At 38.8% G+C, this 25,230-nt stretch overlaps 1 protein-coding gene across 1 annotated transcript in view; it reads right to left on the reverse strand.

The window, feature by feature from the left end:
* Nucleotides 1-25,230, reverse strand: part of PHLPP1 (PH domain and leucine rich repeat protein phosphatase 1) — a 207,139-nt gene that overhangs the window by 77,111 nt on the left and 104,798 nt on the right. Inside the window, exons 3-4 of the mRNA XM_065889414.1 lie at nucleotides 20,365-20,490; nucleotides 1,612-1,778 (exon numbers count right to left, since the gene is read on the reverse strand). Of these exons, the coding sequence (XP_065745486.1) occupies nucleotides 1,612-1,778; nucleotides 20,365-20,490 (293 nt within the window). The remainder of the gene's footprint in view (nucleotides 1-1,611; nucleotides 1,779-20,364; nucleotides 20,491-25,230) is intronic.

Genomic DNA, 25,230 nt, shown 5'->3' on the forward strand with positions numbered 1-25,230 from the left:
ATACCAATTTTACTTAAAAATGTCCTTGATGATGCAAGGAAGTTATTTGTATTACATCTCAACCGCTGAATACATATCTTTTTTATTTTCTGGGTGATAAAATGGGAAGTACACATAAAGCACTTCTGCTGTATAAAGTATGATGGTTATCCCAAGGAAAACCCTTGTACGATTATTTGAGTTGTGAGCCAAACTAGTCACAATGTTCATGGAATACCACTTTTACCTGAAAGAACAACTGACAAACTCAGTGTTCAGACTTGGGTATTTGGCAGACGTTTTCTCTACAATGAAGAAGGTCACTTCAGGAAAAACAACTGACAGTATTTGTTGCCAAGGGTAGCCTTCAAGCCTTCAACTGAAATTTAAAATTTTGGAAAACTTGTTTCCACACTGAGCCTGACAACTTCCCAATACTTAAAGATTTTTCTGATGGGATCAGTGGTGATATTAACAACTGTCATTTCTTGAAACTGCATAACGAAATACATTAACATCTGGAATCTCACTGTTACCCAACAAACCAGTATTTTCCAAATGACCAATACTTAATGCAATAAAAGGATGTATGGGGCAAAGATCCATTCAAAGTATGAGAAAGATCAATGGATCCTAATGTAAAAGAATTTTAAAAGTCCACTGATAGGATTTTACATTCCACACTGCAACCAACATTTAAGAAATTACCACTTGTCAAGTTTTGGTATAATATCAAAGAAGAATATTCACAATCATCTGAAAAGAAAATTAAAATACTCTTCCTTTATTCTACATGTCTGCACAAACTTTATATAAATAACTTATTGGATTATTCTTTCTGAATGTTAAAAAACCATAAACACATAATCATAATGGTTAATTTCCATAGTTTAATCTCTGATGATTATCAATCATTTAAGAACAAATGAGCTATCCATTATTGATTTAAAAGTTATATCCTTCTGTAGTTATAGTCTCACATATTTGCAACAAATATATATCAGAGGTTTCATTTACCACAGAATCAAGATTGATCATTGCTCCAAAAAAGAAAACGAAATGAATATGGTAAATTCTTAAATCTGTTTCAGATAAATACAAATAAAGTCCCTTCCCTGTAACTAGAGGAGCATACCCTTTGCATTTCACATGCGACTCTTGAAACCTATACAGTAATCACCCAGATGATGTGGTATTAATGAATTTAAACTTTCGTTCTTAAATTTCTAAGGAAATATCTTTTCATGGAAAAAATTGACCTTTTGTAAATTTTGAAAGAAGTAATTAATCTGACCAAACCCCTATAGTTCAGAGGTAACACAGCAAATATCAACTTTTCACAGACCCATCTGTAGACAGGTTAAGAAATACAAGTGATTTAAAGAGAAGTGTTCTTCTTATACAAATCTATCCAGGTAATGACTATCATAAATCATTCATTTCAAAGGCAGAGACCTTGAAAAATATTTCAGAAAGAGAACTGAAAATGTCTCCACTACTAAAGTCCTATTACCCTGCCCTCTGAAAGAGAAAGGTTACTAACTGTAGCTTTTTAGTCAGAATATTCAAGAAACAACCAGAAGCTGACACCCCCTCACCTTCCTAATTATCTACCCACTTCTGCATGCTCACCTTTGCAGTTCATTGAGCCCCCTTGCAGTTGGTAGACTGGGACTCTGCCTTAGGAAGTTTTGTTTTAAATTGAGATGAGTGAGGTCTTGGCTGTAGAAGAGGTTGGCAGGCAGATGCTCCAGGCTACAACATGAGAGGTCCACTGAGCTAATACGCTGTGATGCAACCTAGAAAGGGATGAAAACACAACTCAATTTTCATACCATCCTTTATCCTATAACTGTTTTCCACGGACAGAAACAAGATAGCCCCATTTGGGAACACAGACCCGCTATGCAATTAGCACCATTATTCAAATATAAACCAAGAGTATTTACTTAGATAGAACTGAGCAAAGTATTACAAAGGCAGGAAACAGTGTCCCTCCGGGGAAGGTACTTACAGTAACCTAGTATAGGAGACAGGTTACAAAGAGCACAGATTATCCTATCAAGTTTAGTGATATCAGTAATCTCCTCCAACTGTAGGGGTTATGTTCCTGAAAACATTCATGGTAAGAGAATTCAGAGCTAAATAATACAAGACTTTAGAGTAAATACAGGGTTGGGAGATAGACACTGAGATCTACACAGAACCTACGAAAGCCCTTGTATATACTGATTTAAAACAGCACAAAGAAATGCAGGATCAGTGGCCTTGTACATATCTTTAACAATAGTGGTAGCATATAATAAGATTCCACCGCTTGCCTGCTGTGAACTTCTCGCGTTGCCTCTCCCAGTTTCCATTTTGCTTCACACAGGTATTCTAAGTGAAATTTGTTTTATGTCTAAATGTTTATCCACATATTCAAAGTTTTCCCAGTTAAATGGCTCCTATGGTAGCCAGAGTCCCAGGGCTACAGGGCATGCTGGAAGCAGAAAAAGCGTTGGGCAGCGTGTATTCTCCCTCCCACATTCCAGGGACTGTGGCGCCAGTTTAGGCCGTGGCACATGGCTTCAGGCCCACACACACACACCTTGGCTCCTTCTTCCCTCACAGAGGCTGTGGGGTTATTGTTCTAAGATCTGGGTTGATTCCTCCTGGTGCTCTTTATCTTTATCAAAGCTTTATGGCAAAAACTCCATTCCCTATTTGTGATCTGTTCGATGTCCTTTTCTATTACCAAACCCCAGCTGACCAGCTTTTTTTTTTTTTTAAACATCTTTTTTGGAGTATAACTGCTTTACAATGGTGTGTTAGTTTCTTCTGTATAACAAAGTGAATCAGCTATAAACATATCCCCATATCTCCTCCTTCTTGCATCTCCCTCCTTCCCACGCTCCCTATCCCACCCCTCTAGGTGGTCACAAAGCTGATCTCCCTGTGCCATGCAGCTGCTTCCCACTAGCTATCTATTTTACATTTCAAACCCCAGCTTTACTCTTTCATGATTATAAAAAGCAGCAGAACATGGTCCTTAGGAGTGTGGCTCTGGTCAGTGTGTGGATTCGCATCCCGGCTCTACCACTCAGGAGCTGAGAGAACTTGAGTGCATCACTGAGCTCTCCAAGCTCCCATTTTCTCACCTGTATAACAGGCATAAAGATGACACCTACATCTACATGCCTGGTCAGAAAAAGCACTCAATAATTTGTGACTGCTATGACCATTTATGATTGCTACGACTACTTCCAAATACATCTTATACCCATTGGAATCCACATTCTCCTGATGCTAAAGAAGGTATTCAGAAGTAACTTTGCATAAAACACATTCTGCTGATGGCATGTCTGAGGTTAGAAAGAAATTGCTGTGCACACACGAAAGCTGAGAGGACAGTGGGATGAAAAAGGCCTGGCAGGGCTCAACTCTAAAGATTTTACAAAGGAAGCCTGAGTTTGCATTTTAGCAATTTCATCTTTCCTTGAATTTTCACTATTAAATAAGAAAAAGAAAATCCAAAACAGGCCAAGTCACCCACACAAACCAAATGATGTGAAAAAAAGCCAGAATTTAATGGGCAGAAAGGTAGGTGCAAACATGTCACAGCCACACAAGATTCCCTGGCAGGAACCCATTCACGGGAAGTGAGGGTGTAAGTTATACTCGGTGGAATCATTCAGGCAAAAATATGTGGTGAGGAGGGAATGGTGTGTCAGACCTTCCATTTCCTGAGGTACAGGAGGGAAACAAGACAGACACAGTCTGCCCTAAAGGAGTGCACCTCAAGGAGAGGTGAATTAACATACTACTTGACAATATGCTAAGTGCAAGGGCACAGAGCACTATCTAAGGAGTCAGGGAAGGCTCCCCAGAGGACCTGACGTCCAAGCTCAGGGCTGAAACTCAAGTGGCAATCTGTGTTTCTGTCAGCCCCAAATCCTTTTCCACTTCTTTCTGTAACAATCCTTCAAATGCATGTGATTCTGACGAGAGTGGCAGAGTAGGCTGACCCTATGGCTACAGCAGCAGGCATGTATTCCCAACTTGAGCAATCAAAGCCCCCCAGTGCTGAACCCACAAACTGATCCAACGGGTACTGGCATGTGACCCAGGCTAGGCTAATCAAAGGCCTTCTCTGGGATATACATTCTAAAGCCAGGGGAGAGAGAGAACCTGCCACTTAGAGCTGCAGTTAAAATGACTGAACTAGGGCTTCCCTGGTGGCGCAGTGGTTGAGAGTCCGCCTGCCGATGCAGGGGACACGGGTTCGTGCCCCGGTGCGGGAAGATCCCACATGCCGCCGAGCGGCTGGGCCCGTGAGCCATGGCCGCTGAGCCTGCGCGTCCGGAGCCTGTGCTCCGCAACGGGAGAGGCCACAACAGTGAGAGGCCCGCATACCAAAAAAAAAAATGACTGAACTAGATTTGTATGTATCAACCTGGATTAAAAAAAAAAAAAAAAGCCAGCTGCAGAATATTACATACACTATAATGCCATGTATGAAAAACATTTTTAAGATAAACACACACAACAACTCCGTATATTATGTATGAACAGTTATATGTACAGTAAAGCTACACACTATGCATTGGGCATATGCCAAATCAATGACAGTGACAGCCTCTAGATGAGCAGGGAGGGAAATGGGAACAGGAATGGGAGCATAGGGAATTTGGAATTTAGCTGTGATGTGATTTACTTATAATAAGAATGGAAGAAAAAAAAAGAATGGAAGATATGGAGGAACTATGTCAGTATGTTAACAACTGGGGAGGCCAAGACCAGTGCGTGGAAATTGTAATATTATTCTTTGTGCTCTTCTGTGTGTGTGTGTTTAACTGGAAAAAAATAATGTAATCTCAATGAAAATTTCAGTAAAAAGGGGGGAAATGGATGATTGCCGTCTCCTGGCTTTCCTCATATCCTTGTGTTATACTACGTGGTGCATCAGAGATGATTCTTCCCCCTGTAACTCAAGGATCCCAACCCTTTGTAGTGGGCTGAATGGCGGCCCCCCAAAAGGTATGTTCACGTACTAATTCCCAGAATCTGTGAATATTAGTTTACGTGGCAAAAGAGTGCATATTATCTTACATGACAAAAGATGTGATTAAGGATCTTGAGAGGAGGTGCTTATCCTGGATTATCTGGAAGGGCCCTAAATACAATTACATGCATCTTCATAAGACAGGCAGAGGGAATTTTGAGAGAGAAGAGAAGGCAATGTGACCACAGAGGCAGAGACTGATGTGGGCCACAAGCTAAAAAACGCTTAGAGCCACCAGAAGTTGGAAGAGGCAAGGAATAGATTCTTCCCTAGAGCCTTTAAAAGGAGCACAGTCCTGCCGACACCTTGATTGTGAACTTCTGGCCTCCAGAACTGTGAGAGAATAAATTTCTGTTGTCTTAAGCCATCAAAGTTTTGGTAATTTTTAACAACAGCCATAGGAAACTAGTACACCCTTCTTAATTCTTTTCCACAGTACTTTTCATTTTCATTCATTCAACATGTTTATTGAATACCAACTATATGCCTATTACTGACCTAGGTAAGCACTCAGTATGCTTCAGTAAATGATAAGAAGATCCCTGCCCTCATTAAACTTATCTCACAAATAAGTATATTATATGTTAAAAATTGGTAACTACTATGGAAAAAATAGAGCAAGGAAAAAGGGGTCAGGATTGTTGGGAAGGTTGTAGGTTGTAACTTACATAGGTTGGTCAGGATAGGCCTCATCTAAAAGGTGGCATTTAGACCTGAAGGACATGAGGAAGTTAGCTGAAAGGATTTATCTAGAAGAACACTCCAGGCAGAGGAAGTAGCCAGTGTAAAGGCCCTAAAAACGGAGTGTGTCTGGTCTGTTCTAAGAACAGCATGAAGACCAGTTAAAACAGGGGAGAGTGACCTGTGATGAGGTCAGAAAGGTAAGGGGGCTGAGGGGGGGGAGCAGATCTTGCACCGCCTTTTAGGTTATTGTAAAGACTCTGGCTTTTTGGGTTTCCCTGGTGGTGCAGTGATTAAGAATCTGCCTGCCAATGCAGGGTACATGGGTTCCAGCCCTGGTCCGGGAAGATCCCACATGCCGCGGAGCAACTAATAAGCCTGTGAGCCACAACTACTGAGCCTGCGCTCTAGAGCCCGCGAGCCACAACTACTGAGCCCGTGTGCCACAACTACTGAAGCCCACGCACCTAGAGCCCGTGCTCCGCAACAAGAGAAGCCACCGCAATGAGAAGCCCACGCACTGCAACACAGAGTAGCCCCCGCTCGCCGCAACCAGAGAAAGCCCAGGTGCAGCAACGAAGACCCAACGCAGCCAAAAATAAATACATTAAAAAAAAAAAAAAGAAAGATTCTGGTTTTTCATGTGAGCAAAATGGGCCGTCATGGAAAAGTTCCAGAAGAGTCTCTGTCTCTGACTGTAAGCTTATAAAGAAAGGATTTGGGCCTATTTTGTTCACAATGTGCCCTGTGCTCAGCACTTAGGAAGACCCTCAGGAAGTACTGGCTGGAAGAATGACAGGGGACTACTTTACAACCCTTCCTTTCTCACCAGTTTGCATCTGACCCATCTGGTGTATTCCTCCATGTGGGGACTACTCTGTAGAGGACACATTCCATTTCAGCTGAAGCATCATACTGAATACTCTCTTTGGACAGCTACAAGATAATGATTAAATGTCAAGTCGTATTTGATTTCTTTCCTCATTCTGGACCGCAAGCTGTTCCTGCTGGAAACAAGGGGGAGGAAAGCACAGTAACAAAGCTACAGCAAGCAAACGTGGTCTGTGGGAGTCGCAGCAGAATGGGGAACAGGGACAGCGAGAACAGAAATTAGACAAGCCGTGATGGCAGTGGGGCGGTGAGCGGCCAAGGCGACCACAAGAGCTACTACCACTAGCTGTACCTCTGCCCAGTCCCACGCCCTGAAACAAAGGGGAGATTTAAACGCTTTCCCCCAGATCAGCCTGGGCACGTAAGGACACCACCACAAAGAGGTTTTGCTGGACTCCCAAATGAAAAAACTACCAAAAGGGCTACCCAAAGAGGCTGTGACCCACCTATATAGCACCTGTTAAAACTAACATCCTCCTCAAGATAAGAAATTTAAAAAAAGAGAAAGCCACCTGTATACACCTCAGAGCAAGTAGCCTTTCATTATTCTAGCTTTTTTTTTCTAATAGTAATAACAATAATAACAGCAGCTAACATATAGGGGGCGCTCTTCTTTAGATGTAATGTTAAGTTTAATCTTCACAACTCAGCACAGTAAGGACTTATCCCCATCTCAAAGATGAAGGTTAAAGGGTGTGCCCAAGGTCACACAGTGAAAGCAGCAGCAGAGTTTGAATGACAGCATATGCCATGGTGTCAGGGCCCCAACACAGTTCAAGTCCTACCCAAAGGGAGGCTCCTCTAACTGCCACAATCAGATCCTAACATAACCCTCAGCCCAGAGCAAAGACGATTTGATGTCATCCCTCACAGACCATCAATGAACCGCACATGAATGGATTCAAGTTTTAGAAGATCAGTTAAGTAACCATGGCTTGGGAAATCAGTGCTAGTTTATATTAACAACAAAAAATTTTAAGGCTAATAATTTAGAGTTAGTAAATCAAATGGGATTTTTTCCCCCCATAAACCGCTATACTTTCGGAGATACATTAAAATGAATATGAATCCCAACCACTGGCTCACGTTGTCTTCTTTTCCAAGTGACTTGTGAACACATACGAACCAAAAGCTCATTGGGCCCTCAAAATATTTCCCCCAAAGACCATTGCAGATTAACCATAAAAATGATAATGTGAGCACCAAACTTTCCAGATTACCTACTGGGCTTCTACACAGGTCCAACATCCTACTCGGCTTGACACTTTCCTGAGTCGTTTCTTTACCAACTGTTAGCACACTTGTATCAAGTATCTCTGCTCTGAGTCTAGCTGGGTTGCGTTTCTAAACCAATGTATCTATCCTAGCCCTAACCTATCCCCTCCGTGCTTTCAAAATTATCATCTTCCCTTGCAACAGGACTGCACTCTGTATTACTCACATTATTCCTGATGTTCACTTAGTGGACAATCTTCTTTTATAAGCAACGGAAAGTTCAGAGTAACATTCACGTGATTTTTTTGTCCCCACTATACTTTAGTGAAGTGGTATTTATCCTTATTATGTGCAAAGCATGCTCAAAATTGAACAAAATGATTCTGAAAGGCTTGGTCAAAGCAGCTGAAATAGCACAAATAATTCCGCTTGTGCAAAGTAAAATACTGCTGTAAACTGGCATTATGAGTCATTAATTGCTCTGGCCTAGCCTTTAGTGGTTTGGGAAACTATGCCCTGGCTACAGGGATAGTCTCTGGGGAGTTTACCAAGCTTCTGTACAAAATTCTTAACCTCAACTGACTTAGTTTTAATTCTCATCCCCCAAAAATGCTTTGGGAAGACATGAAGTTGGAGAATATAAATTCAGAATAGAGTTTATTCATCTTTCTTAGCTACGCACTCTAATGACTTATGTTCAATTTCATCCTCATCAATAAAGTTTTATAATAATATCAAACAAAAAATTTCCAATTTTAATAAACTTTAAGCTGTCACTGCTCCAAAACATGCAATCATTTCTTTAAAAAAATTCTACAAATATAGGAAATGCCTTAACTTGACTGCAGACATTTTCACAATGACATCTCATTTCTCGATCCTGTACTAAGTAACATTTTATACAATCTGTTTAACAGCAGATGCAGAAAACCTTCCTATAAAATTAATTACAATATATACATTAATAATGTCTGAATAGGGGCATATCAAACTGCCAATTTGGGACTTAGTAAATTCTACCTGGAATTCTGGTATTTTATCATTTCTTTGCCTTAACTGAGTAAATGATATGAAAAATTTTAAAACCCAAGAAATAAAATTTACACACCATTCCAAACCACCAGATGTAACCAAATCAATGGAGACAAGAAGATGTGGAGAGGCTATCATTGACAGACAAAAATGAGAGATGGAACTCTCTGAGAGCAAATTATTCAGGGAAGGGAGGGGACTACGATTTTAAGATTAGGCTTATTAAAACTATAAGGTACCAGTTAAAACATCGTTAAGGGACCAAAGAATAAAAGAGTATGGAAAGGGCTTCTCTGGTGGCGCAGTGGTTGGGAGTCCGCCTGCTGATACAGGGGACGCGGGTTCGTGCCCCGGTCCGGGAAGATCCCACATGCCGCGGAGCGGCTGAGCCCGTGAGCCATGGCCGCTGAGCCTGCGCGTCCAGAGCCTGTGCTCCGCAACGGGAGAGGCCACAACAGGGAGAGGCCCGCGTACCGCAAAAAAAAAAAAAAGTATGGAGAAAGCTGCAGGCTGGAAAAGGAAAGAAGGAAGGTGGGGGGCGGGGGGAAGAGAGACAGAAAAAGAGAAAGAAGAGAGAAGCGTTAGATAGATGACTGATTGACACATAAGCAAACAAATAAATAAAACACATGGCTCACCGTAAAAGCACCAGACTATAACAATAAAGAAAAACAATATTGAGAAATTTAGACTAAGAGTTCCTCCTAGGCATCTCGACTTCTCTTTGCAGGTGAGTGGAGGGGATGAGTGCACCTTTCAACATGGATCTACCATTTGCCTTTATGAAATAGACACTGGACTTGATATTGAAGAGATGCACATTTTGTCTTCAAAACATGGGTCCCTTGAAGGCACAGACATCTAACAAGTATAATTCCAAAATGCACATGCAGTGGTGCGGTAGGGACACACAGAGGAGAGAACACAAACCCCAGAGCTCCCCAGGCCATTCCAGCACTGACGGTCCCCTCACACGCCAAGATGGGCGGGTATTCCCCGGCACCAGTGCAGAGACTGGCACCCCACCATCAGGAGCAGGCAGAGTTGCAGGATGTGCCCCATGAGCTTGTGGTACAGCCTAAACTAGAAATGCACACCTGGCACCTCACCCTCTCTGAGTGTGAGAGGCTCGGAGAAGATGGTACCCGCGGCCCCCAGAATCACTAATCGTGTCCCTCTAACAGTTATCTTCCTTCCACACACACAAAGCCCATTGTGTTTCTCAGTAGGAACAGAAAAATAGAGCTTGGCTTGGGTGGAGATCAAATCTGAACTCAGAGTTCCTTCCTCATTTCCTTATTAGCAAAATATGTGTAAACAAGCTCTTTAGAATATGACCACCTGAGAGTGTCTCTGAGCTCCATCACGGCAGCCCCCAAAGGGAGCATCTCCTTGGCAAAGGAGAAGGGAAAAGATTGCTAACCACAAAAAACTTACATTCTAATTTTCTATTAAAAGAAGTAACATAAATGCACACTTAAATGATGCTCTCTTAGAAACAGGCTACTTGTTTTCCATTTAAAATACAAATGACACATACACCTCACTGGTTAAGTACTAGTCTAACATACAAGGTCTGGTATGTTTAACATAGAGAGTTCACTGATATTTTTTCGATTATTCCAGTACTCCTTACTTTATAAAATAAATCAGACCAGTGAGTAGAAGAATTTAACTGTTCAGAGCAGTTATAGATAATCCAATACTCTGGGTTACAAATATTGGGGTCTTCCAAGGTAAGTAAATATATCACGGAAACTAAACTCTTAAGATACTATGTATTTTTACATTGGTCTAAACACTCATATTAAAATGATTTAACTTCAAAATATAAGACGACCAGATGTAGAGATCTGGTTAATCATATATGCTAAGTTCCTGATATAGCAATACTTGACGACCAGTTTTTGAAGTTAGACAACAGTAGTCCCCTCAACACTGAAACCAATTTAATTTGCTTTGGGTGACTCAGAAGGCATCTCAGATTTCCTAAATACGTCTTGGTCATCATTTAAGAAGATCAGTGATCAGTGGCTATGCTCAAGTGTCCTTAGCAGCACACCCCAGTCAACAGACTGCCTGGTAAATCACCTCTTATTCTAATACTGAGCTGCCTGGATTCTACTGACAACTGTGTATTTGAAGTACTTCTCTTTGACATTTTCAGTAAATCTCAGTTATTATTTGAATCTTGTTTTGTTTTGCCCCTTCAGGCCACTGTAAAACATTGGAAGTACAATTAAAGAAAAAGCAAGAAAGAGGATCTCCCTACATAAAGCAGTGCTGGATACTTTACATCTCAGTTCCCTCATCTGCAAAATGGAGATGATAATATCTCCTCAAAGGTTATTTCCTTTTGTTGTAAAGCCCGACCTCACACAATGTTATGGGCACCGACCTCACAGGGATACTATAAAGCATCTAGAATAGTGCTTGGCACACAGAAAAAAGTTACCAAAATGTTAGTTATCACTATTTGTTGTCACTACTGCATCAATTCAGTTGGCTAAATGATTTTATTATTAACAAAATATATCTATTAACAATTTGGGGGGAAAAGCAAAGAGTCTTTATTTTGAGGTTGACCTCATGAATGAATAACTCACTTTGGACATAATGTCTAAAGCAAGGAAAACCACGGTCATATACTCTGTGCTCATCAGATAGTATCCGCAGGTATGTCAAGAAACTGCAGAGCACCCGAAGGAAAAAGCAAGAGAAGGGATCTGGAAACCAAGTGATGACGAAATTGTGGGAATTACCAGAGATGTTTCTCCTAAAAGTAGATTGCTAAGAGGTGGGGGAGGGCATGGAAATCATAGAAACTTCCAGTTAGAGGTTATCAAATAGGAGAGTGAGTACGATTACCTTTTGTTAAACCAGAGAGCAAAACTAGGGTCAGCGAGTCAAAGGCATAGGGATAGAGACTTCAGCTCACTTCTAAGGAAGAGCTGTCTTGTCAGACACTATAGGTATCTGAAAGGCTGTAGACCTTTCCTAGGCGGGAGGTAAGTCTGGGAGTCCACAAGGTCCTTCTCAAATCTTAAATTCTAATTCTCTCAACTAAGAGCCACTTGATGTTGACTAGACTTTAAGGTTAACGAACACTTTTAAAGAAAATGCCAAGTAATTGTTAAGGCAATTGTTCCAGAAAACTACAAGTAATATTACCTTTTTGGGGACTACTTTACAAGGGCCCTTCCCAATTTTAAAATAACATGCTGTAACTTTAAAACACAGCTGTAGGGACTTCCCTGGTGGCACAGTGGTTAGGAGTCCACCTGCCAATGCAGGGAACATGGGTTCGAGCCCTGGTCCGAGAGTATCCCATATGCCATGGAGCAACTGAGCCCGTGCGCCATAACTACTGAGGCCTGCGCGCCTAGAGCCCGTGCTCCACAAGAGAAGCCTGCGCACCGCAATGAAGAGTGGTCCCGGATCGCCACAACTAAAGATAGCCCGTGCATAGCAACGAAGACCCAGTGCACCCAAAAGTAAATAAATAAACAAATAAATAAATAATTAAAACAAAACAAAAACAAACAAAAAAACACAGCTGTATGTTCCTCCCTTAAAACCTAAAATGTATTTTACTAAAGATAACAACATACAGATAAAATACACATGAGGAACTCATTTCTTCCATTTGCTGAAGTCCTGACGCTAGAAGTGGAGCCTAGAAGAATGCCTAGCACAGAGAAAAGGTGGAATAAATCTTCTCTCATTCCCCCTTCACTACCTTCTGCCCACCCCCAACAACAGAGCTGTTGACAGAACAGGGGAGGGAGGGTGGGAAGACAGAAGAAGGGAAGATGGAGACACATGGGATGAGTTTAGCATGTAAAGTACACAAGTCAGAAATGTTTCACAAAGCATGCTGCTTCTGTCAGGATACAGCAAGCAAACTAGGTATCTTTTTCATTTGTATAAAAGTGGATTGAAAAACTCTAAAGAAAATAAATTTAAATAATTTTAAATGGAAATGACTTAGAATGAAGGAGAAACCCCTTCTTTAGGAATATAGTCACTAGGATTTCAGAACCAATAATTACTATAGAAAAAAAAAAGAAGGGATTAGCAATGTGGAAATAAGATGAAGCATACTTATAATTGCAAAGAGCAAAGAGAGCATTTTGATATTTTCACTAAATCACAGTATTATGTATTAGAAAAACAAAATTTAATGTAATCCAAAATACTTTATCTTCAGTTTAAATTGAAAGCAGAATTTCTAAATTTCCTAATTTCATAAACTATTTATATGTATAATAAGGAAAGATTCCACAATATGAATTTTTGTGTAACTATATTGGCAAGTTAATTATGATGTTTGGTAACATAGTCAAATTTTCCCAAGAAAATAAAATGGAATGAACAGGAAACTATCCAGATGGGCAGTCCTTTTTTTTTTTTTTTTTTTTATGGCTGTGTTGGGTCTTCGTTGCTGTGCGCAGGCTTTCTCTAGTTGCGGCGAGTGGGACCTACTCTTCGTTGCAGTGCACAGCCTTCTCATTGTGGTGGCTTCTCTTGTTGCGGAGCATGGGCTCTAGGCACACAGGCTTCAGTAGTTGCGGCGCATGGGCTCAGTAGTTGTGGCTCGCAAGCTCTAGAGCACAGGCTCAGTAGTTATGGCGCACAGGCTTAGCTGCTCCGCGGCATGTGGGATCTTCCTGGACCAGGGATCGAACCCATGTCCCCTGCACTGGCAGGCAGATTCTTAACCACTGCGCCACCAGGGAAGTCCTGGGCAGTACTTTTTAATTTTAGCTTCCATTTTTTCCTTTTTCACATTGCTCAGACATCTGTGATATGACTACACATTTACATTTTACACAGTTGTAGCTTTGTAGATATTTTATCTCTCCTTGAAATGCTCTTTCCCCTTGTCTTTGTTGTGAACTCCTATTCATCCTTCAAACTCAGCTTGCTCATTACCTCCTTGAAGCTTCCTGTATCTAAATATTTCATACACTGAATTTCCAAACTTTTCTCATATCTTCACTACAGAATTGGTACAAGAACAATTCTCTAGGGATTGGGGTGACATTTTATAAACTAAAATCCATGTCACTCAGACCCTCAATTCTACTTCAGATTCTGCCATAGACTTGCTAGATTGTCATGGTCAAACGGCCCTTGATTCTTTATCTAAAGAATGGGTATAAAATGTGGAAGGAGGGTTTCCAAAAATAAAGCCCCTTTAAGCCCTGGACTCCTTAGCAGAACAGGATTGAGATCACAGCTTCTTACCCTTACAACCCCAATGTAACCAGCAACAGCAAAATCCCTAAAAGACAAGTGACCAACCATGCTGACAAAAAGCAGAACACTCCCTAAATTACACTTCAAATGAAGAGACAAAATATGTGTAAATATGTGCAAAAGATGACTAAGTGATCTTAAAGGGTTTCTTGCAACTACATCAAATGACACAAATTCATATGCTGGAAACAATCCTATTCCACCAGATTGATTTGACTCTGTGATTAGTGAAGTATTCTTTGAGTAAAATCTGGACAATAAAACACTCTTTTTAAGCACATGAAAGCAAAAGTTCAACTGTGATTCACCATATATCTTATTCTTAAAGGGTGATGTTTACTCATCATTTCATGTGATCTTTAATTCAGCATGAGATGTTGCCCTGACTTGTCTACACTATGCATGTTAAGGGTGAACCAAAATATCACAGCAACCACAACTTCAACGTGGTGACTTTTTTTCATTAAAAAAAAAAAGAAAAAAGATGGCCTAGAATTAAAATACTATGATTAATACTAAAAGAAAGATAGCCAGAGAGATAAGCACTGTGATAGCCACCGTGGCTGGCAACTGCCAGCCTGTTAACCACTGATCAACAAGGAAAGAGATATGTGGACAAACTAAGTGGCCTTACAAGGCGTCAACTTATACCACTGGGCCATACAACATATTCACATAACACAACTGGCCACAAGCTAAGAATTGGGGAAGCTGAGTAATAGGTATGTGTGTATTATCTCTGCTTCTAAATATTTGACATTTTCCATAATGAAAAGTTAAAAACACATTCATGCATACTTTAATTAATTAACTAATAAGAAATAAATGCCTTTCACATGGAAAAAAAACAACAAAAACAAACAGAAAACCCCACATTCATGCACAACACCAAATCAGTGATCTAAATCCCCTTTTAAGCTTCCTTGAAATCAAGAAACAGATTTTAATGTGGGACAATACAGTGTCCCAGAAGTGACTAAGACTTTAAATTAAAAATATGTACAACTTAGGCTATAGATTCACATGAAGACTAACTGTAAAGAGAATCCACAGGATCAATCAACATGTCTAAAACCAATGTACTCCAAAAAGTGGGCCACAAAGAGGGACAGTCGGGGCAGCATTTCTGTAAAGTCACTCGTACACCTGACTGGAGCGCTTCTGCAATTCCTGTTCTTCCCTCAACTACTACCCTCCCCCACGTATCACTGCCCCACCAACCACTTTGAAGACACGCTGGACAGGTACCCATGTTGAGCTAGCAGAGTCCTTTCTACACAGCATACAACAGGATGTTTGCTGAATTTTTAAAGAGTGCCGTGCATTAATATTTCAGGGATGACTTTAAAATCAACACTGTAATCCTCCCAAAGGAGCCATTTCTTCCACAGTAACTACCACTAACACCCGCCCCAAATTAAAAACTCTAAGGGACAGCCTCGGGTGTTATTTTGGCAAATACTAAGGGCTAAGATTAAGTTTAAAAAATAATAAGTATATAAGAGCCTGCCTTGATAGAACACGGCTAATTAATAACCTTTTATATATGTTCACAAAGTCAACTAAAAAAACTGGAACAAAGAATAACATTTTTCTTGCAGCTAATATCCAGAAGCATAAACTGAAAATAAAGAATTTTTATTTTAAATTAATTATCTAATTCATTTTAATTCAAAAATCATTGGAATTTGCTTCTTTTTGTCTTCCCACCCTGGGGTAAGGATGGTCATTAAGAATCAGAAATCCAGATATTTCTTCCTGTTGCTGGTTTGTCTTTCTTTCAGACAATTATTAAAGTGAATCCTCATTTAAACATCAGGATATGGACAATCCATTCTGTGAATGTTTTGTTCCTCAATAAGAAGAAAAGAAAAAGAAACTGTTTCCATAGTAACCCTGAGTGTGACTAAACTGTATACCTTCCTAAGACCTACATATAAGGAAGAACAGAATGGAAAGGAGAAGCTAGAAGCAGAAGTGGCTTGTGATGGTCAGCCGGTGCCACTCCACGCTTCCCATACACACATTATCCCAAAGGGACCGAGTTCTAATCCTCTTTCCAGCAGCCCCAACCTACCCTCCCATGATGTGGGGTTAAAGGAAAAGACACTATCATAGGATTTTCCTCAACATACAAAGTTTAAAGAGTGTGGCCATATTTTATATGGGTTTCATACCCAAATACGGAGTTCTCGCACTTATTCCTCCTATAATACCTAACCTCTTTAATCAGACCCTTATAACTCATTTCCCCTTTAATTCACTAAGTATAACAACTTCTAAAATTTTCTGAAATGTGTATCTGGTTTTTAGGGTTGACGAAAAGGAAGACACTGTATCTAAAATCTGCATTTATTAAAATATTTGCCCTCTATCCCCTACCCCTGACTTTTCAGGAAGAAATCTTCTTTCTCCCCAATGTCTGCCATGCTTAATTACTTTACCCCAAAAGGCTGCTGTCCTGGTTAAGAGCGGCAGAATGCTCCTTGTTCAGATAAACTAAGCATATGTGTGTCTTATGCTTAAAATAAACATAAAAACAGAAAATATTAAAAAATATATATACTGTCCAGCCAGTCAGTGATGATGGCAGGAGTGATGGTCATAAAATTATTTTTTTATTTGTGTATTTATTTAGTCAGTCATACATACACACACACACTTACTATGTGCCAGGTAAGTCCATGACATGCATATTTCATATAAGCACTAAGAGGTAAGTGCTATTATTATTTCCTTTATCAAATGAAAAGGCTTAAAATTTATAAGCTTAGATACAGTCACACGGCCAGTAAATGTTAGAACCCAGGTCTCCTTAGTTAAGACTCAAACTCTTTACTCCTACACCATTTGGCCTCCCCAAACATTCAGAGCCATCCTGAAGGGAGAGGAGGTTAAGGTTCTGATTCAAGTTCGTCCTAGTTAATATCAGTTAACTACCAGTTGAGTACTTGTTAATACTAGTAATCTAAGGTAATTAACTCAAAGTCCCCCCTCCCTCCTGGAAGTGCAGTCTTGTGTATGTACATGTGTGTAGCTACATTACATTTCAGCACGTACCTATCAGATGCTTCCTAACAGCCACACAATAATGAGGGAAAAGGGAAACTCACACCAACATTCCTGTTCCTCATTCTGCCACCATCATGTGCTCCTGTGTCACAGTTCTCCCCCCCACCCCCGCCTACTGAGAGGTCTGATGTCTGAACCAGTTCAAGGTTTGGATAATCGGAGTGAGAGCCTCATTACAGAGACACCACCCTATTAGACCACAGAAATGGCATATTAACCAACCAGCAACAGGGAAGAGTACTAACCAAGCTAACACTTGACATTTACAATCACCTGCCACAAGTTAGAAATGAACATTTTTCACACCTTACTTAAGAGATATTTAATAATCTTCCTCTTGCACTCCACCTCTCTGCTGTCTCCCTAGGAACAGAAGCTCTTTGAAGTGAAGAACTGTATTTTGCTAGTTTTCAAGGCGCAAATATGGAGTCTAATTCGTGCTATGGTTTCTGACTGAGGCTACAATCTACACGGCAATTCAAAGAACCTAGAAGCCATTTTTTATGTTTCCCTTTTCCTCATGCTCTTTATGTAATTTATCAGTAAACCTGTCACTTGATCCCCAAAACACATCTGTTCACTTCTCTCCATTTCCACCTTCACCTCTTGCCTAAAATACACCACAAGAGCCTCTTGACGGTCAGGCCCCCCCGCTTCTATTCTTGCCCTCCACAATCCATTCTCTACACAACAGCCAATGTGATGTGAGATCATGGAAACTTCTGGAAGAAAACTCTTTAATGGCTTGCCATTATGCCAATGACAAAATCCAGACTTTTCATCCTCTTCTATAACAGAAGACCCTTGTCTTCTCTGACCTTCACCATCCCTCCTTCCAGTCTTAGGGCTCTCTCACTCCCTTCTCCCACTACCTGCAAAGCTACCCCCAACTAGATCTTCAAATAATCAGATATTTTGTTCATTGAAGTATCAGTTTAAATGTCCCCTCCTCAGAGTTATTCCTCTCCCATCCTTCTCTGTCATATCACTTTGTATTATAGCATGATGATTAACTGATATTTTCTTTCTTCTCTGTTTACTTATTTATGGTTTGTCTCTCCAGTATAAGCCCTACCCAGAGAGGGAAACTGGACTTGTTCTTTGCTGTATCCTAGTGCATAAAATACATATCTGACATACAGAAGGTGCTTAATAAATGCTTGCTGGCTTTAGAACAGTGATTTATCAATTGTGTGGATGTTTAATATACAAGACTATTAAATTCAATTCCTATTAATCTTTCTGTTATTATTGTTTCAATCAAAGCAATCTGTCATTGGTAAGCTTGATAATTTACATAAACTTCTGTTTACATCCTTATCCATGTTTGTTTAAGAATTTATACCTCTGACTTGTTCGAAAAAGAATGTAAAGCAGCTATTACACTGCATTTGATATAAAAGGTCAAAACATTTCCATATAGGACATTCTATAAAATACCTGACCACTACATCCCCAAAACTGTCAAGGTCATGAAAAACACAGAAAGACTGAAAAACTGTCAGAGATCAGGGGAGACAAAGGAGAAATGACAACCAAGTGCACTCTGGTGCCCTGGATTAGATCTTGGAACAGAAAAATAACATTAATGGAAAAACTAGTGAAATCCAAATAATTTCAGAGTAACGTACTAATGTTGGTTTCTTAGTTTTGACAAATGTATCATGGTAATATTAGATGCCTGGGAAACCAAGCAAGGAGTATACAGAAACTCTCTATACTGTATTGCAACTTTTCTGTAAATAGAAGATTACTCTGAAAAAAAAGTTTATTTAAAAAATCAACATCTCCATATAGAAAGAAATTTAAACTGCAGTTTGACCATAGTTTGGCATTTTATTCTGAATAGAGTATGGGCCATTGACTTATTGCTTTGAACCCATACAACCACTTAATGTTAAAAGCACGATATTATATAATATTTGTCTCCTCACATTTGCAACAACCAGAGTAATTTTAAAACAACTAGACAGATATACTAGTTGCCTCTAATATCACATTAATTTTACATGCAAGTCTGAAGGAGAAGTGTCATCCTTCCCATTTTCTCTAGTAGGGGTGCTGTCCTGTACATTTAGAACCTCCATTTGCCTACTAAGTTGGGAGAATATTCAAAGTCCTATCAACCTAAACTCTGTCCATTGCTTCTTCCTAAAAGGAGAAACTAATGTTCCCAAGTATATTGTATCATCAGAGAACACAGTTTTCTCCCCCCGATAATTCAAATGCACCCAGTATGTCAAAAAGACTTTCTAGACATTATTCTCTAATTTTCTCTTAACTCTTCTCTTCTACAAAGTTATTCCCTATTCATTCACTTGACAAATAATTACATCATGCAGCAGTCTGAATCACACTGAACTTGAATAACAAACTGGATTATAAATTCAAAAATATGAAAGCAAATTCCACTGTAATGCTTCTGCCCCCTAGGGAGGTTTCATCATTTCATAAACACACCCAAAACCAAGGAACAAAGTACTGCAATCTAACCCACTGTACATAATTATACAAATGTGATATAAAAACATTCTCACACACAGCACCTGAAATACCAGCATTTCTTTATCTTATTTATCAGTTTATTGTGGGTTCCAGTACACACACACACACACATACACATACACACACACACACACACACACACACACACACACACAGAGGTATTTTGTTTCATGGGTCATGGTAATCTTATTTAAATAGAGGACTATAAAATTGTAAAAATAATTAAGACGAAAAAAGAAATCAAACCATTCAAAAGGCAGAAATTGAAAAGGTGAAAGGGAGATGGTACAAGATTAGACTGCTTATAAGAAAAAATGGTCAGAGGAAAAGGGGAAATTTGTAACAATTCTCTGGGTATTTTGTGGTTTTGTAGTTGTCCTACCCTGGGCCAGTCCCTTAAATATTCTCAACCTCATGTTCCTTCTCTACAACGTTAAGATAATAATAATGCCAGTCTACCCACTGAATTCTTTTTTAAGTATAAACAAAACGGGCAAATAAAACACAATTTTTAAAAAGCTACTTTTCACCAAAATGTGCTTTTAAAAAGACTAAAAATTGCTAACTACTGGCAGTATTTGAAAAAAAAAAAAAAAAAAAAGAGTGTATAACTATATTTTGTAAAGCAGAAGCAACTCTTTAGCCAGCCAGAAGCTGAACAAAGTTCCTGGTTAAATGCTTACCTTGGAGACTTGTCGAAGCCACCTTAAATACTCTGTGAATGTATCAAAACAAATGTAGTAAGTCTGGCTTTGGGGTCCAGAGGAGCTAAATGCTAAACAGTGCTGGTGTTTTTTCACTTCTTCTACCTGTAAAAACAAAGAGTGACAAAAACAAGTCAGAAAGCAGGACATTTACCAAGCTCCTTAACTGTCCCTTAGACCAGTGAGCCTGCACAGCTTTGCAACTATCTCTTTATGTGTGCCTCTTACTACTTAAAGCATGTAAGTTCCTAAGTCTGACCAACCAATCTGAATTACAAGGAAACCAAAAAGGGGACTATTACCTTCAATAGATTTCCCCACAACAGTGAAATTCTCTTCTTCCTGTTTAAAATTGTAACAGACTTCCTTTTTTATCCTTCTATACCCTCATAATAGGGTGCTGAGGTTCTTACTTCCTCTTAAGGAGGACTTTTACTGAAGATTTTACTTAAGAATTTTTACTGCAGGTGAATTTTTACTTAGGGGACTTTTGTATTACTCTGAATTACATACAACCTTTTATTAAAAGAGGTCTTCAAGCATGTTAAATAAGTTTTTTTTCTTTTAGCTTATTGTGAAATTGAGATTAACCTGAAATAAAACCCTACCATAAGAAATTTCAAGTCCCAATAATGCAGCGATACAGTCAAATCAAGTTTCCACTCCCAATAAATTCTTCATAAGGAGAAAAAGTCCAAACAATAAAGTAACATATTACATAAACTCTTATGTTTAACTTACAGAATGAATGTTTCCTGTATTTCATTTACAAAAATGACCACAAACCAAGTCACAGTGAAAGTATAAAAACTTCAGAAAGATCACACAGACTACATTCTGGGACCAAAATAAAATCAAGTTAAAAATCAATAATAAATCAATTAAAAATCTACATTTAGAAAGTTAATACACTTCTAAACAACTCACAGGTAAAAAAAAGAATCTGTAATCAAAACACAGAAATTCTTAGCACTAAACCATTAAAAGTACTACGTACTGAAATTTATGGAATGTAACAAAAGCAGGTACACAGAGGGAAATTTATAACTTTAAATACTCATATTAGAAAAGAAGGCAGAAAATTAATTTAATTGGCATGTATCTCAAGAACTTAGGGAAAAAATATCAAAAACAAAAACGAAGTGAACTCAAAGCAGAATGAAGGTGATAATAAAAAGCAGAAGTTAACGAAATGAAAACTGGGACTTCCCTGGTGGTGCAGTAGTTAAGAATCTGCCTGCCAATGCAGGGGACACAGGTTCGAGCCCTGGTCTGGGAAGATCCCACATGCCACGGAGCAACTAAGCCGTGCACCACGACTACTGAGCCTGCACTCTAGAGCCGGCTAGCCACAACTACTGAGCCCACGTGCCACAACTGCTAAGCCTGCATGCCACAACTGCTGAAGCCCACGCACCCTAGAGCCTGTGCTCCACAACAAGAGAAGCCACCGCAATGAGAAGCCCACGCACCACAATGAAGAGTAGCCCCCACTCGCCACAGCTAGAGAAAGCCCATGCGCAGCAACGAAGACCCAACGCAGCCAAAAAATTAAAAAATTTAAAAAGAAATTTAAAAAAAAGAAAGAAATGAAAACCAAATATGCAATAGAGAACATTAACAAAGCAAAACAGCAATTCTTTGAAAAGGAAAACAAAATTGAATATCAATTGATACTGATCAATGATATCAATTGAAGACATAAATATTAATAATGAAAAGGGAGACAAAACAGATTAAGCAGGGATTAAAAAGAGATTATTATAAATAACCTTGTGGCAAATTTTTAGAAAAATTTATTTTACCAACACTAAATCAAGGGGAAAAAAACAGGCCTAAATAGTCTTATTACCATTTAAGAAAATGAATACTTTTTTAATTACCAAGAAAATATCAGGCTCATATGGTTTCGCAGGTGAGTTTTATCAAAGTTCCAAGAAATAGATCATTGCAAACTTGTGCAAACTCATCCACCAAACGAGAAAAGAAGAAAAAGACCCCAGCCTATTCTATGAGGCCAGTATAACCAAAAACAGATCAGAACAGTAAGAGAAAGGAAAATTACAGGCCAACCTGAGTCATGAACACTTATCTTGAACAAAATGCTGCATCAGAATCCAGCAATACAGAAAAAAATATACCAAGAACAAAAGTTGGATTTACCTCAGGAAAGATGGTTTAACGTTATTGGAACTATAAAGTCATTAATCACATTAACAGATTAAAGAAGAAAACTGTATGATCACCACTACAGTTGCAGAAAAAGCATTTGATGACATTCTCCACCCATTCATCATTCATGATAAAAACTCTAAGCAAACTAAGAACACAAAGAACTCACTTAAGCCAACAAAGGATATTTATGTAAGGTAAACTTCAATGTTAATGATGAGATATCACTCTCTTACCTTACTTTTTCTGTTCAACACTATACTAGAGTCCTGGCCATTGCAATAAGACAAATAAATGTATTGAGGAAGAAAGAAAATTGTCATTATTTGAATATGAGATGATTAGCTACATAGCAAACTCCAAAGAACCTAGAGACATTAGAATAAATAAGAAAATTTAGCAAGGTGGCTGGATATAAGATTAACACTAAAAAAATCAACCACATTTCTATACACCAAAGAGAAAATATAATTTTATAAAAATGCTATTTAAACTAATCCATATTGACAGAAATCAGGCAGTGTTTTTTGGGAATGGGTAGGAGTGAGCAGAAAAGTAGGGACAGAACGGTACAAAGGAGCACAAGGGGACTATCTGTCAAATTGTACTCATGGAAGTATAATACAGTTATCAAATTGTTATCAAAATGTACAGTATGTTGTATATCAATTATACCTCAATAAAGTTAGGCAAAGATGTAGAGAAATGTGCACTGATATGAGCATGATATGATGCAACAACCTTGGAAAACAATTGGATATCATCTTGTAAAAGTAAATGTGCATATATGGCCTATAGCCCAGTGACTGCACTCTTGAGAGCAATATTTCTCAAGGAGGTCATTATAGGAACTTTGGATTGAATAGTTCCTTGTGTACATTATGCAGGACTGTCTAATATTTTTGCATGACATTTTACTCTCTGAGCCCCTGCCCTGTAGATGCCAATAGTGTCCCCCTGCAGCAAAAGATACTAGTATTAACCAAACACACTATCTACTTTTCCCAGAACCTTTGCAATTAAGATGCAGTCATGTGACTAGTTCTGGCCAAAGAGCCATGAGCAGACGTGGCATGTGTCACTTCTACAACCAGATATACAAGAGCCAGCTAATGACCCTCCAGTTACCTCTTCTCCTGCCTAAGCAGCAAAGGAAGCCACGTGTTACAAATATTATAAGAGAGAAGGACCCCCATCAGGCTGGGTTCGTACATAATTACTTGAAAAAAGAAATCTCCACCCACCCACACTGGACAAATAGTGTGAGTGAGAAATAACTGTTATGATAAGTCACTGAGATCTGGGGGTTTTGTTACCACAGCATAACTTAGCTTACATCAACTGACTACCCAATCATTTGACAATCAAAACACTTGCACATATTACCAAATGTCCCCTTCAGGCACAGCGACGAGAGTTGAGAAATGCTGCTCTAGAAAAACTACTTGTAAACCAGGAGGCATATCAAAATAAGACTATCTCAAGAGCACTATTTATAACAGAAAACTAGAAGCAACCCAAATGTCAATCAATAAGAAAATTACTTAAGATATTTTAGAAATTTGGAACATTTACAGAGTGGAACATTATACAGAAATGAAAACCATATATAGCAAGTAATATGGAATCTTATTATGAAACATAATATTGAGTGAAAAAATTCAATCACAGAAAACCACAAACAGGATGATACCATTTTTATTAAGATCAAAACAAGCAAAACATAGTTATATGATAAAATTTATTTCAAAAAAGTAAGCAAATGATGAATACATATTCTAGGACAGTGGATTCCTCTGGGGTAGGAGGAGGCAATGGGACAGATGCAAAGAGAACTCGGGTAGAGACACTGGTATTGATGCTGCTGTACTTCCTAAACTGAGTAGTAAGTTAACAGCTACTCAGCTTATTATGCCTCATGGCTTAACAAATATACATAAAGTATTCATGTAAATAAGTTATCTAAAAATTTATGTTCAATTTTAAAGAAGAAATTAAATATAATAATTGTACATGAATAAAAACTTATTAAACAAATGTCTTTCAACAATTTAATAGAGCTTTAACTTCATATTTGAATTCTATATTTGAAAACATAAACTAATGATCATGTTCAAGTAGTGTGTCAAAATTTATTATCACAACAATTATAGCATCTATCTCACACCTCATTTCTAGCTCTTTTATATAAATTAGAAAACAAAAACAAAAACACCTCTTCCATTTACTCTCAGATTTTCCTTTTCCTTTAACAACAGAACAGAATGAGAAAAGGAAAGACAAACATTAATGAAAACTCACATTGCAAAGAGTGAATTATTTTTTCCTAACGTGGTTAATATAATTTTTCAACATACTCAATTATTTTTAAAGGTGTAGCACAAAACAGGTTTTACAAGCTTTGTCTGTGAGAAAAAGAAGCTGTTAACTTTCTATTCACTCAATGGTAGAAGTACATCCAGTAATAGGTAGGCCTGGGAAACAGAACAAGTCTCTAGCTCTGAATAAAAATGCTAATTATAACTGGATCTTCTCTCACCTTACCTGAACATTCCACTGTTTCCCTGCCTCTGCTTCTCTGAGCACAATAATCTTTCTGACCACCTCCTTTATATGTCAAGAGATTTTTCACCCTTCAAGTTCTATCATAATTGTTACCTCCTTCATCACAAA

This window comes from Phocoena phocoena, chromosome 13 (genome assembly GCF_963924675.1).
Source record: "Phocoena phocoena chromosome 13, mPhoPho1.1, whole genome shotgun sequence".
Taxonomy (NCBI): Eukaryota; Metazoa; Chordata; class Mammalia; order Artiodactyla; family Phocoenidae; genus Phocoena; species Phocoena phocoena.